Source organism: Balaenoptera ricei, chromosome 11 (genome assembly GCF_028023285.1).
Source record: "Balaenoptera ricei isolate mBalRic1 chromosome 11, mBalRic1.hap2, whole genome shotgun sequence".
Lineage (NCBI taxonomy): Eukaryota > Metazoa > Chordata > Mammalia > Artiodactyla > Balaenopteridae > Balaenoptera > Balaenoptera ricei.
This window is the reverse complement of record NC_082649.1, coordinates 25391070-25409121: the sequence shown is the minus strand read 5'-3', so window position 1 is coordinate 25409121 and position 18052 is coordinate 25391070. Positions and strand designations below refer to the sequence as shown.

The 18052-nt window shown below is 43.3% G+C and overlaps 1 protein-coding gene across 1 annotated transcript; it reads right to left on the bottom strand.

Annotated features, from left to right (window-relative positions):
• Window positions 1-29: 29 nt before the first annotated feature.
• Window positions 30-17842, bottom strand: LOC132374609 (uncharacterized). Its single transcript, XM_059938486.1, has 2 exons — window positions 17636-17842; window positions 30-172 (listed from the first exon to the last, which is right to left on the bottom strand). Exon 2 carries the CDS (start codon window positions 147-149, stop codon window positions 30-32), a length of 120 nt encoding a protein of 39 aa, XP_059794469.1. The 5' UTR covers window positions 150-172; window positions 17636-17842.
• Window positions 17843-18052: the final 210 nt, after the last annotated feature.

Sequence of the window (18052 nt, the reverse complement as noted above, 5' to 3'; positions counted from 1 at the left end):
GGTGTGCCCGCTCAGGCTGGACACTCATCTCAGGGCCGAGGCGGATCAGTCCTGCAGCCGCAGCAGACCTCCCCGGAGTGTAACCAGATTTTTCTATGGCAGCACCAGCACAAGGTACTCAATAGAACGTGACTATCTCCCAAATACATATTTTCAAAGATGAGTCTTCTGCCTTTAGAGAAAAATGAAAGACAAGGATAAATGTTAATGTATATTCTAAGTCTGTCTAAATCAGGGGTCAGCTGTAACCCCCAGCCTGCCACCTGTTTTTTTGTAAATAAAGTTTTATTGGAACACAGTCATGCCCACTCACTTGCATATTGTCTGCAGCTGCTTTCACGCTACACAGCAGAGTAGGTGTGACACAGACTGTATGACCCACAAAGCCTAAGGGATTTATTATTGTACCCTTTACAAAAAAAAAAGTTTGTTAACCTCTGGTCTAAATAATGCTCTTTTCCAATTTTTTATAAAATGAGGCATAGCGTTCTTGGAAAGTGATTTATCACTGACTCAGAAATGAATCAGCTGCAATTTGATGCCTTTCTGCTGGCTAACCACTGTAGGCAAACAGGACATGATAACTATGGTCGATAGAAATTGCTGAGCTACAAGAATCCATGCTAAATATACTGTGTTATGTGTAATTCAGCTACAATTAACAATGTAAACATACAAAGGCCAAGAAATGCTTAAATTAAGGTTCTCCTGATATAGAACTTACATGTGTTCCATGAACTGTTTGTGGCTAGGCAACAACCATATTTTATTAATATTATTTTTATTACTAGATATTCAGAAGCTAAACAAAGAACTAGTAATTTTTTAAGGCCTGTATGTAGGGTGTATCTCTTTTAAAGTCCTTCAGTTGTGTTCTTTAAAAAGATAAGTCATGGGACTTCCCTGGTGGAGCAGTGGTTAAGAATCCGCCTGCCAATGCAGGGGACACGGGTTCGAGCCCTGGTCCGGGAAGATCCCACATGCCGCAGAGCAACTAAGCCCGTGCGCCACAACTACTGAGCCTGTGCTCTAGAGCCCGTATGCCACAACTACTGAAGCCCACGTGCCACAACTACTGAAGCCCACGTGCCACAACTACTGAAGCCCACGCGCCTAGAGCCCGTGCTCCGCAACAAGAAAAGCCATCACAATGAGAAGCCCACACACGTGAGGAAAAGTAGCCCCCGCTGGCTGCAACTAGAGAAAGCCCGTGCGAGGCAACGAAGACCCAATGCAGCCAAAAATAAATAAATAAATAAATTTATAAAGAAAAAGACAAGTCATTGATTTTTCATTTATAAAATTGAGTGTCATTCAGTCTGCCTATAATAAAGAAAATGCAGTACATAACTTAAGTGATTGTAATGCCTTTAGGCAAGCATTAATAAAATGTAAATGCTTAAATAAGAACACTAAAGACATTAAAAAAAATACATCTGTCAAACTAATAATCTGAAAAATCAAAAGATCGGAAAAGAATGATGGAATAAGTGACATTCTGCATCTAAGTCCAGTCAATGCAGCTTCTCCTTCCAGAAGAATTCCAGTCAATAAATGTAGAAGGAAAGAGGGAAATAAGAAATTCGTTATTAGGCAAACGTCACAATTTGTTGCAGACAAGAATTGCCGATGGATGCAAATATTGGTCGATGAACGTTTGAGGAGAAACAGGCTATTCGCATAGTTTCCAAGTATCTTTGGGAATTCCCTGGCAGCCCTTTCACTTACCAGGCCCAGTTTCTTCGATCCCTGGTTGGGGAACTAAGATTCCACAAGCCAAATGGAGCAGACAAAAAAACAAAATATCTTTAAGACATTTATTAATGTCAAAGGGAAAGATGGTAGCTCTACAGGCAGAAATCTAACAGAAACCTCCTTACCCAAGTGATCAAGTTCAACATCAACATTACTAAGACATACGACACCATGTACCCTGGATATTATGCTCTGAGGAGGGCACACCATCACCTCTGTGGTGTTCTGTCAAAAATGCAGAACCTTAATCCACTCATGAGAAAACGTCAAACTCAAAATGAGGGACATGCTACAAAAAACTGACCGATACTCTTCAAAAGTGTCAAGATCATAAAAGGCAAGGACAGACTGAGGAACTGTCACAGATTGGAGGCAAAGAAGGAGACATGACAACTAAACACAATGTGAGAACCTGAATAAGATCCCAGAACAGATAAAAGACATTAGCGGAAAAGTTGGTAAAATTTGAATAAGGTCATAGTTTAGTTAATAGCACTGTGCCAATGCTAACTTCCTGAGTTTGATCATTGTTGTACGGTTATAGAAGATGTTAATATTAGGGTAAGCTGGGTGAAGAATCGCTAAGAACGGTCTGTACTATTTTTGTAACATTTCTGAAAGTCTAAAATCAGTTCAAAATTAAAAATTAAAAAGTAATTCTAGTCTATGTTTTTGTGAAGGCTGTGCATGACCTTGAGAAACCTTAAGAATTGTAAAAGTTATTCCTGATTTCACCATATTCTACCATATAACTGGAAAACCTTTTAGAGATCAAGCCTCCCCGCCCCTCCCCCACTCATTCCCATTTCCCCACAGAACCATTTTAAGGCCCCTGGTTTGAAGAGCATTTTCCTTCTTTTGAAGCTCTACAGGATCAGACACCCTACAACTTCCTTCAGCAGCTCTTTACACTGATAGATTCCATTGCTGATTAATAAATATTTCTAAAGCACTTCCTGTGTGACAGACCCTATGTTAATATCTGGGGATACAAAGACCAATAAAATACAGTCCTTTTTTTTTTTTTTAAAGATCTTAGAGTCTCATGGCAGAGGATGAGAGTGGGTGGATGCATACTCATGAATATGCACTAAGATGTTTCACGTACACTGAGGGTACAGGATGTGGGGAGCGGTTAAGGAGAAAGCCCCCTGGCTTCTAACTTGGTTGATTCCACTTGGGCTCAGGTGGGCAGTAAGAAGAGTCTTCATAAAAGACTGAGTCTTGAAGGAAAAAGAAAAGTAGGTGTTTTGTAATGTAGGGGATTCTAGCATTCCAAGGAGCAGAAAAGAAGGCACAGGGGCTTGAATCTGGGGTGGAGGGGAAGGTGAGAGCTTGGAACTGGAAAGAGATAACCCCAGAAGTTTGCTTGTTGAGAGCCTCAAATGACATTTCAAAAAACATAAGGCTTTGACTAGATCCTATACTAAAGGAGAAGAAAACACTATAAAGGACATTAATGGAAACAATTAGGATATGGATGCTAGATTAAAGTATTGTATCTGTATTAAATTTACTAAAGTTGATGCCTGTCCTGTGGTTGTGAAACAGCATAGCCTTATTCTAAGAAAATACACCCTGAAGGATTTGTAAGCAAAGGACCATAATATATGCAATTTATTCTCAAGTGGTAAAACAAAAATTCTGTGTGTGTGTGTGTGTGTGTGTGTGTGTGTGTGTGTAGAGAGAGGGAGAGAGAGAGAACAAATACACAAGGGGGTAAAATGTTAACACAAGGTAAATTGGGGAAAAGGTGTATGGGTCTTCTTTGTACTGTTCTTGCAACTCTGTATGTTTGAATTATTCTAGACTAAAAGTTTAAAAAAATTCTCAAAATGGTAGAGGAAGGAAATCTTTAAACAGATAATACATATCAAGCATTTTTTTCAGCCTAAAACATTTTAATGTAGATTTACTTAATAAAACCTAATATGAACTTGCTCGTAAGACAGAACACATCATACATCATGGCTCCTCCACGTCACGATTTGTGCATTGTGGACTGTTTTGGATTCAAGGTGTGTCTCAACATAACATAGAAAGAGCATTTGGGCCACAACATAAGCAATTTTGGGCTCTGTGTTTGTTTTCCCCTCTTTTTCTTTTTCATATTTATCTCCATCTATTTTTGATATGACATATGATTTCTGCATCATTCATAATTTCATTTTCAAACAAATTAAAATTCCCAAATCATTGTTGTATGTCATCTTCCTTAAAAAAAAAAAAATCACTGGAACTTTGATCTGTCAAAAATCAGCTAACTAATAAATTACATGCTTTATTTATCTATTTTTTTTAAAGTAGGCTTTGACCTAGAGACAGTGGGAAGTTAATTAAGGTTTTTTTTTAACAAGAAAATAACATGATCAGATTTGCATTTTGTAAGTCCAGTTAGTTTTCTTAATGTCCAGCTGAAACCTGCCTATTCTAATTTAAGCTAATTTCCTCACGCTTTGTTTTTTTTGTGTGTGAATATAAAGAAACTATCTCACGAAAATGTGATGTACATCAAATTAGTAATCAAATGTGTATCTCTCAACCTCCTCTTGCTGTAGTTACACAACCTTTCCACATAGGACCTGTTTTCCACTCCTTTAATTATCTTTGGCATTCATCTCTGAATCCTCACGCATTTCTCCATGTCTTTGATGAACTGTGGCAACCAAAACTTAATAACGATCTACATTCCAGTAGCCTGTGGGCTCTCCCCCAATTTTTGCAATGGCATTATATATAATAATAATAATTCATATCTATCAATTATTAATCATAGAAGCCTTTCTTTGATAGTTAGTTCCTCATCTACTAAAACTGCATAATTGGGACAATGTCTTCCTAGATTATCACTGAGAAAAAGCTATCTTGAAAAAATTAAGAACTTTACTGAAATCGTGATAGAATGGGTCATTCATTCAGTATACAGTCACCCTATGATTCCTCCTTGTTACTGTCTGTCACATTATCATAGAACAAAATTCAATTTCTCTGGCAAGATTTGACCCTCACCAACACGTGGCAGTTGCTTTATAATTTTATTTCAGGTAATTACATACCGACTGTAAAATGGATCAGACTAGAGTCTCTTCAGGCACTGAAGTCAGGTTGACAATTTTATTCAAACTTTACCAAGATGCCAAGCACTATGCAAGGCTTCTGGGGCACATTATGGATAAGAGAAGGGTCCTTCCTTTAAATAACTCCTGATCAACACGTACATGGAAAATGTAGGAAACGCTATAAGCCCATGGTAGAGAGAGCAACAAACTCTTGGGAGGAGGGAGAGATCAGACACCCCTTCAGAGAAGAGGTAATATTGAGGTTTGAAGAATGAGCAAAGTTTTATTACACAGAAAAGGGAGAGAAAGGAATTACAGATGGAGGAAACTCTGCAAAAGGTTGGTGGGTATAAGAGCTTGGTATGTTCACGAGAGCTTACGGTTCCTATGCTGGGTGAACAACAGAATCACCTGGGGAACTTTTAACAAATACTGATGCCCAGGCCCCGCCTCTGAGAGTCAGGTTGAGGGTGGGGACTGAGTTTTGATAATTTAGAAAGCCCTCCAGGGGACTGTAATGTGCAACCCCACTGTGAAGTACAGGGCTAGGACATAAAAGCCACGGAGGGCAGTAAGGAAATGCAGCGAATGGCTAGAAACTTAGGGTGAGGCCCAGCTGTGAGGGCGTATATCTGTCATGCAGGAGTTTGGTCTTTACCCTGCCACACGGGAGCTCTCTGGGGCTTTTAAGCAGGGAAATGACATGAGGGAGATCCCCCTGGACTATTCAAACTGATGTTAGAATAGAGAGACTAGAGGCAGAGAGACTAGACGGAGGTTACTGCAATAGTCAGGTGAAATATGTGGAAGGCCTGAACAAAGGCACCAGACAGGATGAATGTTATAGAGAGTAGGAGACACAATGGGTTCTGTTTTCTAAGGTGTTGAATTTGAGATATGTACAAAACCTCTCACTGGAGATGCTCTAAGGTTGCTTTATTTTTTTTCCCCAAAGATAGTGCATTATTGGAGTTCTTATTAGGAGGACAACATTCAGACAATGCTAATACCTTGCACAACTCTGGGGTACTCATAGAACACTACATGAATGGTGTCCACTGGAGCTTTGCAACATGGCAGCTGTGGGTCTGGAACAAGGGACATGACAATCTCAACATACCCCTGAATTACTGTTCAACTTTGGATGACAAACTTCAAGAAAGATATTAAAGAACATAATAAGGGGCCTAAATGAAAGCACGAGAAGAGTAGTTGAAGAAACAGAGAATACATGAAGAAAAAGGGACTTAGGAAGCTGTGGTGATTGTTTCAAGGGTACAAAGGAGTATCAGAGAGGAGGGCTAGTTACACTATATACAGATCTAGAGAACAGAACCATGACACCTATCTGAGCTTTCTGTTCTCTAGTGAATTATTTCCAAGTGATATTATTCAAATTAGCATTAGACAAAAAGTAGCATTCAACCCATGGTCAACTCTGAGCATCCTAGCAGGAAGTGGTCACTGACTTTTGAGATCAGTATTGTTCAGTTGTTCATCATTTTTGTGGTGGCCTGAATATGATGACTCATGTTTTACTCTGAAAGGAAAGGACGAAAACAACAGGGTGATGGACAACGCACTAGGAAAAAGAAGGGCGATATGACTGATGCCATTGCTGATCTACCCAATAGCAATGCTCCTCTTGCTGCTTAGTTTATAGGGCTCTGATTTTATTCCCGATTCAATACAGTCAGGGATGGCAGTCACCTACTACAGCCCCAGGGCATGGACAACGATCAGTTGAAGCCAAGCCAAACAATTCCATTGTACTTCCTACCGAACACTGTTTAGGAGTGGGACTATGGCTCTGACTTATGAGACGGAAAGGAAAGTGAGCTGGTGAGGGAAGAGAAGGGCTTCTGAGAGGGAATCTACCCTTTGATAGAGACAGCTGACAAAGAGGTTGCCCTGTGTTTCTGCCTTGAACATGGTTGTATAAAGCTGTAATATTCAGAGCTGAGACAGTCTTCTGGTGATTATGAGACGTCAGCTCTAAAGATGAGAATCCCAACTGCTGAGGATGGATTAAAAGAAAGAAGCTGAATCCTGGATGACATCACTGGGCTGCTGCACAATCCCTGAAAATATCTGCTTTAGATTTCTTGTTATATGACCTAATCAAAAGTCTTTGTTGCTGAAGCCACCATCAGATATTCTGTCAAGGACAACTGAAAGCATTCCTCTGGAACACACACAGTGACCAGGGAATGGCCCTTGGGGTAAGTTTCTGGCAGGGTAGAGACGACCAGAGTGCTACAGTTGTACAAGCAAGAAGTCACCATGTGGACCACTAGCCAAAAATCTCAAGGAAGGCTTAGGGCCACTGATCCCTAAATAATGGCTAATTTCTCTCGTCAAGGACATGTCATTTACTGATCCATGCATCACTGGCAAAAACCAATTTAAAAAATTTTTCCTTACTAACAATATTAGTTTTCTACAGCTGCTGTTCATGAATTACCATAAACTTGGTAGCTTAAAACAGCAGAAATGTATTCTCTCACATTTCTGGAGGCCAGAGTCCAGAACCAGTATCACTGGGTCGAGATCAAGGTATTGGCACCTCCTCCAGAGGTACTGGCTCACTTCCTCCTTGTCTCTTCCAGCGTCTGGTGGCTGCTGGTGTTCCTTGGCTTGTGGCCACATCACTCCAGTCTCTGCCTCTGTGGTCACACTGACTCCTCTCTGTGTCCAATCTCCCTCTGCTTCTCTCTTACGAGGACTAGTGTTTCCATTTAGGGCCCACTAAACCTATCTCCATTTAGAGATAGGTTTATCTCCCCATCTCAGATTTCTTAATTTAATCACACCTACAAAGTCTATTTTGCCAAGTAAGGAAAAATTCACAGGTTCCAGGGACTAGGACCCAATATCTTCACGGGATAGATACCACCATCCAATGAACCCTCCCAAAGACTCCCACAGTCATCTGAGCTATGGCAGCCGTGGTTTTCTATTCATACAAAGTTGAGTGTCTTAGGAATGAAATCAAGAATCTAATGCTTAGTTACCCAATGAACAAAGGCAGTCCTTTTTGAACGACAGAGAGTATTTCTCTTTAACTCTACAAAGCAGACAAGACTTCACAATTCTGGCTGAAATCTCAGTAGATGACATTAGCATACGGAGGTTCTACCCTGTGTGGACCAGGGGCTGCAAACAGGCAGGCTGAGGATGGAATTCACAGATATGCTTTGAGTTTATATTTTAAAATGGGAACTTTCATATAAATATCGAGATTTGGGGTAGCTCTAGAAAAACTGAAGAGCTAATAACACAAGGTCCTTTGTCCTCTGTGGGAATAAAAAGCTAGACAAGGGTGGTCACTGGCCTTTTAGGCCAAGCGTGAGCTCTCTATCCCGTCACTGTCCCCAACCTCCCTGTGTCCCTAAAATGAATGTCGTGGCAGTTGCTAATTTTTTTTTTTTAAGTTGCCATTTATTTTTGCACCTTCACGGCCACTTGTTTTACTAGAAGAAAAATATTTCTCTATTCCTCTGCCTATATCAAAAGTAACAAAGGAAAAAGCCTGGAAAAAAACCTCATTCTAAGAAAAACTGGAGGGAAAGAAAAATTGTGGTTCTCTTTTTAAAAGAGAAGAGCAACTCCCTACCGTTTAACAAGCACATACCCAGCTTCCTTGATTCTTGTACATTTCCTCCTCTGCCCCTGAGAGCATGTGAATTCACAGTTCCTGGTATAGACAGTCACTACTGCCTGGGAAGTGAATGGGGTGTAACAGCCCATCCATTAACTTGGGGAATCAGCTAACATGTTAACGGGCAGTACTTCTAAATACCACTCAGACTCCAAGAATGAACTTGGATAATCACTCACTATAACCAATCCACACGTAGCTTACTAATATATCAAATAAGCCAAAAAGGTAATAATAATAATAATTTCAGAACTTACTATGTATACCGTACTGTTATAAGTGCTTTGCATATGTTAATCCATTCAGTCCTCACAACGGCACCAGGTAGGTACTATTATTATTACCCCTATTTTACAGATAAGGAATCTGAGACACCAGCTACTTGTTCAAGGTTATGCAACTAATAAGTGTTGGCAGTGAGATAGGAACCTGGGCCGACTGCACCAAACTTAGGGGAGAGATTGCAAAAGATCCAAAGGTTATGAAATCTTTTGAGGATCTGAGAACAAGAGGAATTAAAAGAAGTACTTTGTAGCTCAAAGTCCAAATATGGAAACCGGTGATGTGGCCATGCTCTAGTTGGCCTCATTCTACAATCGAACTGCAGTGGACCGAGCGGGGACCTTGCCCGCAGCCACTGCCTACAGGGGAGGCAAGTGATTGCAGACAAAGAGGAACTGAGTCCCAGTTTCCACTCGGCACAGACCTCCTGTGACTCGGAGCATCTCTTGGCCCTCGGGTTAATTTCTGTGAGGTGAGGGCACGGGACTTAATGAAGCAAGGTGGTTTCCTGCTCCATTGTTCTGTGGTTCTGTGGCTCTCTGGGTCAGGAATCAAGCTGGCACTTGTCTAAGAAAAAAAACAGATCAACGTTTCCACCTTTCCCATCACATGCACAAAAGCTAGCAAAGAGCAGACAGTGCCCCAGAGGGACCCTGTGTGCTATACATCATCTCCCTTCCAGAGCAGGATAAGTGTCTCACTGTCTCAGCCAGACCCCAAAGCTCAGAATCTACTCCTTTTCCTCCCTCCGAGTCCAGCTCAAACATCACCTTTCCAGGGCCTCCTGTCCCAACCTGCACAGACACAGCCAACGGCTCTCTCCCCAAGAGGCCACAGTGCCCTGTCCCCACTCCCCAGTGGTCAATGACACGCAGGCCTGTCCCGGACAGTCACCACGCTTCTTTCATTTCTGCTCTCATACCTCATGCTCCGCCTACACTAGCAGGTACTCATGGTTTGAATGGTCAAAACATGAATTTTAGTCTTTGCTATGTATCTTCTGTACCACCCTTGGTAAGTATCTCAAAACAGAATGCTTCTATTTCTTCATGCGCAAAGTCACGGTACTCAGATTGTTTGCCCTGAGCAGAAATGTTCTGAAGTTCTGAGATGGGAGAATAGTAAATACTGCAGAAAGGCTAAAGCAGGCAGGCTGCCTGGGCCCTCCCACCATGGTGCTGGAATTACTGGGTCTCAAAGAATCACAGAAAGGTCCCCACAGTGTCGTCAGATCAGGCCTTCGGCTTCTGGGTTAGGCTGTACCCAACTCACAGAGCAGCACAGCTGTATTTCGCTTTCAAAGGGTTCCAGACAAACTTTGAAATGAATGCTATGGTTTTTCTGGCTAGGTGACATTGGGGAAACCTTCCTGCGGTCTGTCCCAATTCCCTCCCCTCGGCTCAGTCCTCAGTAGGGCAGATCATCTGCTCACGGCTGGGCTCTCACACCGGGTGCCCTGCTCATTCCCAGCCTGGGAAACCAACCAGGCAAAGGGTGGTCCGCTCTTTAGTTTGAAAACTTAAGAGTCACTGAATAAATGCCACAATTACTCATTTTTTAAGATAGGAGACAGAAAATTGTACGCAAAAGTGGGCATCTCTGGGAGTCGTGGTTTACCAGCGCCACTTCCACCATTCAGACCTGTGTGAAGAGCTTTTCTCCCTGAGCCTTGATCGTTTTCCACTGAAAAGATGCCACTGCTTTCACCTGTCCTCATCGGAAAACTAGATCATGTGCAAAATCACTCAATGGCCCTTCTCCTGGCACTTCTGAGTTCCATTTTACCTTAACTGGCATGAATTCTAGGTTCGAACATTTCATAACTTTACAAGAGTAAAGTTAATAGTGTTACATTTCTAAAGTTAATATTGTTACATTGTTACATTACATCGTTACATTTTTAAAAGGTACTAAAAATAATACATTTGTATTTCTAATTTTTCTCTCTGGGACCTAATTCTTCTACCCACATACATTTTAGCAAGAATGTCCTTTAAATATTTTGCCTCTTGGACCAGTGCTTTTTTCTGCATTGGGGACAGCAGCTACAATGCCCAAAGAGCCTCCTTTATTGTGGAACGTGCTCTGCCTTTCCTGTGACAAGGAGCACATTAAAGATGCTTCTGGCTACTGCCTTAATTGGAAGGATGGGAGAAGAGGATCCGTTACCTGGGCTGCCCTCTTCTATTCCCCAGAGACTGTTTCATGCCCTGACCTCCCTCACATCCTTCAACCCCAGCTTCTGAAAGGAGAATTCATGCACCAGGTCCTAAATCCCAGGAGAAGGGTCTACCACTTCCCATCACTTCTCCCACAAAGGGCGCTGTGCCCCGAACCTAAAGTAAAGTCTTCCATTGCTTGTAGATTATTTCTAAACTAGGACCCATCATTCTATGTGGTGTGTGGGCTGTGAAGAACCGAAGGGAAAGGAAATATTGAAGACCCAGAGGAAGAATAAATTTCCTCTGACTTGTGGGAAACTGCGGATGAGTTGGGGTGACAGTCTCCCAGCTTCACGCAGGCGGTGGCCGTGGTCCCAGCCCCAGTTGCTCACCTGATTGCCACCCTCTGTTCTAAGGGTGGGCAAGGGAGGGCGAGGTGAAGATGAGGGAGTGAATCAGAACATGTCACACATTCAAGCGCTACTCAAATATCACAGCACGTTTAACTCAGGGCTGATCTCACGCAGCGTAAGATGCTTCACCACCATGTGTAACAACAAACAAATCAATAAAACATATTGAGGAAGTAAAGGCTTAACATAAAAATAAAATAGAGCAGGTGTCAGCAAATGTTTTCTGTGAAGGGCCGGTAAATACGTTAGGCTGTGAGGGTGACATGTTTCTGGCACAACTATTCAAATCCTCTGCTGTAGCACAAAAGCAGCCACAGATGACACGTAAACAAATGGGCACGGCTGCATCCCGATACAAGTCTATTTACAAAAACAGGCAGCCGGCAGGACATGCCCGCAGGGCATGATGTGTGGACCCCTGAAGCACAGGAAACCTTGCACGGAGGCAGAGCACTTTAGCCCTTTCCACATAATCCTCATTTACCTGTGGGTCACAGGGTTACATATACAGACTGTGTGTATCCTGAGAATATAAGCTTCCTGTGGGCAGAAATTTTGTTATGTTCACAACTGTATTCCCAGCAACCAGACAAGTACCTGGCATCTGGTTGGCCCAAATAGGTGCTCAAAATAAAAATGTGTTGAATGAATAAATTAATGAATGAGTAACTTATGGGTTTATAAAGGGTCACTTTGTTAATTTTCCTATACCATCAACCCCACTCCTACTGCCATCCCTCATAGATTCTTTGCAAAACTGAACAGCTCTAATGGAGGCTAGGGCACAAAAATTATGAATCCTTCTAAAAGCTTTTATAACAATTTAGGAAAACATTTGCTTTTTAACAGCTAAGATGACAGGTAGGCATATATAACTTACTTTTTTCTCACTCGGTTTCGTCTGGTTAAACCAATCATCAGTAAATTCACTTTCAAAGCACAGGCAGTGTCCAAGAGGACAGAACCATTAACTATTGTCTTCTCGGAACTACAAACTCATGCAGATAGTAACTTTCATGATATTGTGAAATATGTAGGTGGACATTACACCACTACTCCTTTATCTTCTTGGTTCTGGGCCATTATCTTTTATATTAACCACGAGAGCAGTCACATGTTATCAGCACTTTATCATAGACCACACTACACCTATAAAAAGATAAAAAATGACTCACATTGATCTTTCCTCACAAATATGTGGCTCTCACAAGCCCTTGGCCATCACTGTACACTTATCAAGTGGCTACTAAGAGCATGGTGGAAATAACACTATTGTGTTATTTTATTTTAAAAACAGTATTTTTTAAATTAAAAAAAAACTGAGGCTGACAAACAAAATCTAGGAAAAATTGAAAGTAAGGTAATATATAACCTAACGCTAATTAGCATAGATTGAATGCTCAGTTTAATAGGACCTAAGTTCAACACGGGCATAGTATCATATTGAGGAAACCTGACTATAGAATCAGATTTTTTTTCCCTATAAGGGACCTGAATGATCACCCCCCCCCACCCTCACTTTACAGCTGAGATGCTGCAGCCCAACGGACAGAATTCTTGTTACCTTCAGGGCAGCAGAGTTTTAAATGTGTGAATATAAGAAATGTTTTCATAGTCGATTAAAGATGTAACAAATGCTCCCACTTCCCCTTCTGCAAAAAGTACATGAAGGTATTGCTAATCCTGAAACTACATAGAAAAAAAAGTGGCAGCTCTCCAGAGACGTGTTTTCTTCAAACTCTGAGACAGCTTCAAAAGTCGGCGCTCCCAGGATTTGAAGCCAGCTGCACAGGTGAGTTCAAACCCAGGCACTTCTTCCTACGAAGGTTTCGACTTTCAAAGCACAGTGACTTACTTCACTCTGTATGACAGACTCTAGGTCCATCCACCTCACTACAAAATAACTCAATTTCGTTTCTTTTTATGGCTGAGTAATATTCCATTGTATATATGTGCCACATCTTCTTTATCCATTCATCTGTTGATGGACACTTAGGTTGAAGTAAGTCAGAAAGAGAAAAACAAATACCGTATGCTAACACATATATATGGAATCTAAGGAAAAAAAAAAAAAAAAGTCATGAAGAACCTAGGGGCAAGACGGGAATAAAGACACAGACCTACTAGAGAATGGACTTGAGGACATGGGGAGGGGGAAGGGTAAGCTGTGACAAAGTGAGAGAGTGGCATGAACATATATACACTACTAAATGTAAAATAGATAGCTAGTGGGAAGCAACCGCATAGCACAGGGAGATCAGCTCGGTGCTTTGTGATCACCTAGAGGGGTGGGATAGGGAGGGTGGGAGGGAGGGAGACGCAAGAGGGAAGAGATATGGGAACATATGTGTATGTATAACTGATTCACTTTGTTATAAAGCAGAAACTAACACACCATTGTAAAGCAATTATGCTCCAATAAAGATGTTAAAAAAAAAAAAAAAAAAAAGCACAGTGAGCCAGGCACTTAAAGTGCAAGGACGCTTCCGTTTCCTTGGAAGGAATCAAGAAAGGAAGCTCTCCGCTTGGATTGAATATTTCCCTAGGATCTGTTGAGCAGTAGAATTTTCCGAGCATCAGACAGCACCTCACGAGGAGCAGAGAGAGTGAGCGTGAATTCCACATCAACCTTGGTTACCATCTCGAGGGGACCCTCCACTGCTTCTACTTCTTTGGCTACAAGTAAAGATGCCTCTGATTTCTTCCTTCCATAACTTAGCATTTTAATGCACTCTGCCCCAGGAATTGATTTACTTCAGCAAATTGCTTTTACCAGGAAATTTTCTTGAACACACAGGTGTACTAATAAGGAAGTTAAAACCCTTTCAAGGAAAGCACAGCCACAACCTAGGACACGGTTACACGGTAGATATGGGTGTAAGTCATCTGGCGCACACCTCTGCATGTTCTCCGGGTCACCTACAGCAACCACAAACACTGAGGTCCACAGATAGGAGGTTTCTGATGCTCTAGTTACAGGCCTTTCTCAGAAGGTCATGGTCAAGCAAGAGAGCTGATGAGAAAATTTACAGTTAAGACACTATTCACAGGCTGACAGATCAACATACAAAGAAAGGTCACTGTGCCCAGAATTCTGCCAAGAAATCGCTAGGCAACACGTCCTACCATAAATACATACCCTCACAAGCAGAAAAACAGAAGTGCTACGTACAACTCCAACTCAGCAAGAGCCTGCAAGATGAAATGGAGGAGCTTGCCGCAAAGAAGCAGTGAAAAAAAAAATTTAAAGGCAGTCGTGTTCCTGGCAAGGTTCAGACGGAAAAACAGCAACAGATCCCAGAAGCAGAGCTGTCACCAGGAATAAGCTAAGCTCAAGCTGTTTTAAGTAAGGGCAGGGTAACACTTACTAAGGATTCCGCATGGCTGCCATCCCCTGGGCCTCCAGACCCAGCCATGACTTGACTCCAAGTCAGCTGACAAACAGCTACCAAATATTTGCTACATGTTCAGGGCTCTCCCAGTCACTGGAGGGATGAGCAGATTTTTGTCAGGTGTGTTCCAGGTGCTGTTCAGGCACCAAGACCATCTCCACACTGCAGCCAGGTGGGGAGGCATTTCCCCTATTTTACACGCGAGGACTAATGCTTGGAGAATCCATAAGGCCACATGAGTACCGAGGAGTGAGGCCCCAACCTCAATTCTGCCTGACTTCAAAGCCCACAACCCCACATTACCATGCAGAAAATATGGCTCCTGCCCTAAAGAGGCTGAAAATAACCTAAACCAATGAGAGATCAATATAAGCCCTCGAGCTTCCGTGGTGGCGCAGTGGTTAAGAATCTGCCTGCCAATGCAGGGGTCACGGGTTCGAGCCCTGGTCCGGGAAGATCCCACATGCCGCGGAGCAACTAAGCCCGTGCGCCACAACTACTGAGCCTGCGCTCTAGAGCCCGCGAGCCACAACTACTGAAGCCCGTGCGCCTAGAGCCCGTGCTCCGCAACAAGAGAAACCACCACAATGAGAAGCCTGCTCACCTCAACGAAGAGTAGCCCTGGCTCGTCCACAACTAGAGAAAGCCGCATGCAGCAACAAAGACCCAACTCAGCCAAAAAAAAAAAAAAAATACAAGCCCTCAATGCTAGTGTCAAAGTCAAACTTTAAAAGGTGCATTACAAAAGAAACTGGAGACTTGCAAGAGAGAGAAGAGAAATGAATAGTTAGAGAATATGTTATAGAAGAAGTGAGGACTTAGCTTCCTCCTCTGAGGAAGGGTAAGATTTGCACAGGAGATGGGGGAGAGGGGTGAGGGTTTCTAGGACAGCGATCTGAGCAGGAACCATCCCGGCCCCCTTAGTAGAACAGGCTCGAAAGAAGACCACACCCATAGAGTGCAAAGATGTATGCTGAACTGAAAATAGAATTTAGATAGGAGGGGTGAGGCCTGATTATGAAAGGCCTTAAAAATCAGGCAAATTATTTTAGACTTGAGAGAGTTGAGAAGGGAGAGGACCTGAGGGTTGCAAGGCAAGGAGAGACGTGAGGAACTGATAGTTTTAAAAGACTAGATGGTCAAGAAGCTGAAGAAACCAGAAAGGTGTGTGACTCATTCATTCATTCACCCATTCCATCCGTCCATCCACTCATTCAGCAAACATTTAGTGAGGACTTACTAAGAGCCAGCTTGGGGCGCTAGCTCAGAGGCTGCCCCAGTCTGCAGGAGAGGAAGGGTGAGCTTCTGGATTAGAATATGGAGGGAGGGCGCTATATAAATCCCATGTCAAAGGTCTTCATGACTCATTGATAGAAAGGATGAAGGAAATGAAGGAAAAGGCTGTTAAAGAGAATTCCAAAAGGTTCAAGACTGACAGGATTTCCACCATTACTGGGAACCTCAAAAAAACAATGAGAAGAAAACAATGAAAGTAGAAAAAGAGTTTTGATGATGTGAAACAGTCAACAAATAAAACCCCCAAAGCCTGGTTTCTTTATCCTGGTAGCCTGTTTCCACACAGTCTGAAAGTAAGACATTTCAGTGAGAGAAAAGCATTTCTTTGTGACTAAATGCTGAGTTCCCTTGGCTAGGACAGACCTCTGCCCACTCAAACAAGCTCCATCAACCCTCCAACACATCCTTCGATCATCTGAAACTAAACTGGTCTCACTTAGAAACGTGGTTGCCCACTCTTGCCCTGCCACCAGTTTTGACTCTGGAGAAGGGGACAAGGTAAAGGGGACAGGCAGGGTCACTGTAAGGGCTGGACCTTAGGGAACAAGCAGTGGCACAGGGTATCATTTTAAATAAAGAATCCCACCACTGCTCTTATTTCTACACCCACAATTACTGGTCCTCAAATAGACAGGAAGGCCAAATTCTTTACCAAATTGCAGTGCTTTGTTCAGAAACTATTTCAAATGTGCATATTTATGAATACATTAACTCTTACCACAGCTAACATATGGTTGAGGCACAAATTCTTCTTAATAATTTATATGTTAACTACACAAATTTAAAGCTCATTTTAATTTTATATTCAGCAAAAGTACAATTCACTTTGAGGGCACATCCTGAAAGCCCACTCAATGGAAAATGTGAGAAACGAAAACTGTACCTATCAAGCTGCTACAAAGAGCGCTCCAGGCAAAAATAGAAAACAAGTGCCAATACCTTAGAGAAGTCTAGCTCTGGATGCAAAATTCAGGGTGATATTTTCTCAGTATAATTCAGCTTTAGCAAAAGCAGCTCTTTATTTAGTTATAAGTGGAAACGAATACTCTTTTCTGCAGAATAAGGCATTCAACTACTTTTTTATTTAAAAGTAAAAGCCCTCAATGCTAGTGTCAAAGTCAAACTTTAAAAGGTGCATTACAAAAGAAACGGTGGTTCTGTAAAGTCCTTCAGCATCCCTCTCATAACATCTACTCAGATTAGTAAGAAAGAAATCAGAGCAGAAAGAAACCCAGTGAAAAATGGTTGCACATAAATGTGTGAGGATTTCTTGCTCAGACCTCTTGCGGGACAGCCAAAGGCCTAGTCAGGAAAATTCCGAAAGCAAGTCCTCCATATCCTACCAAAGGGGCTTCAAATAGCGCCGGGATCTTTCCCTTCTTTAACGCCAAAAGGTAAACACCCATCAAAATCTTCCAGACTCCGAGGAAACGGGAGTTTTTCTGCCAAGAGGGAGAGACCCACAGAACCGCGGAGAGAAACTACAGCCCGAGAGCCTCTCCCTCGCCCTCCGATCCTTCGCGGGGCCACGGCACTGGGGGCCCTCGCAGCTCCGGTCCATCGCCCCGAGTGACAGGTCACCCGGCAGAAGCCCCTAATCCCCCACCCCACTTACCGGCGCCGCGAGCACAGGCGGGGGCCCGCCCCTGCGGGGAGCGCGGCTTCTCGGAGGGCGGACGCGGAGCCGGCCCGGGAGCGGGAGCAGGAGCAGGGCGACCTCCGCTAGGACGGGCCGAGGGGTCCGCGTAGGGACGCCCGGGGGCGCCGGCGAGGGGCGCGGGCCGCGCCGCGCATGGTGAGCGGCGGGGCACCCGGCCGCTCTCCAGCCTCCGGCAGGAAAACAAACAAAAGGCAGGGAGGCTTCTGGTGGGGACGACCGGCCTCTTTCCCTGGGAAAAGTTACCCTGCAGCTCCCCTCGCTGGCCCCGCGCGTCCCTGCACCGCGGCCGGGCCGCCGGGGGCGCCGAGCCGCCCGCTCCGCTCTCCACCCGGGGCCCGCTGGAGCCCAAGGTCCCTGAGGCCCGCCGACCGC

What these genes read in the sequence shown, in the direction of transcription:
- LOC132374609 (XM_059938486.1), bottom strand. Translation starts at nt 149, where the DNA reads ATGTATTTGGGAGATAGTCACGTTCTATTGAGTACCTTGTGCTGGTGC.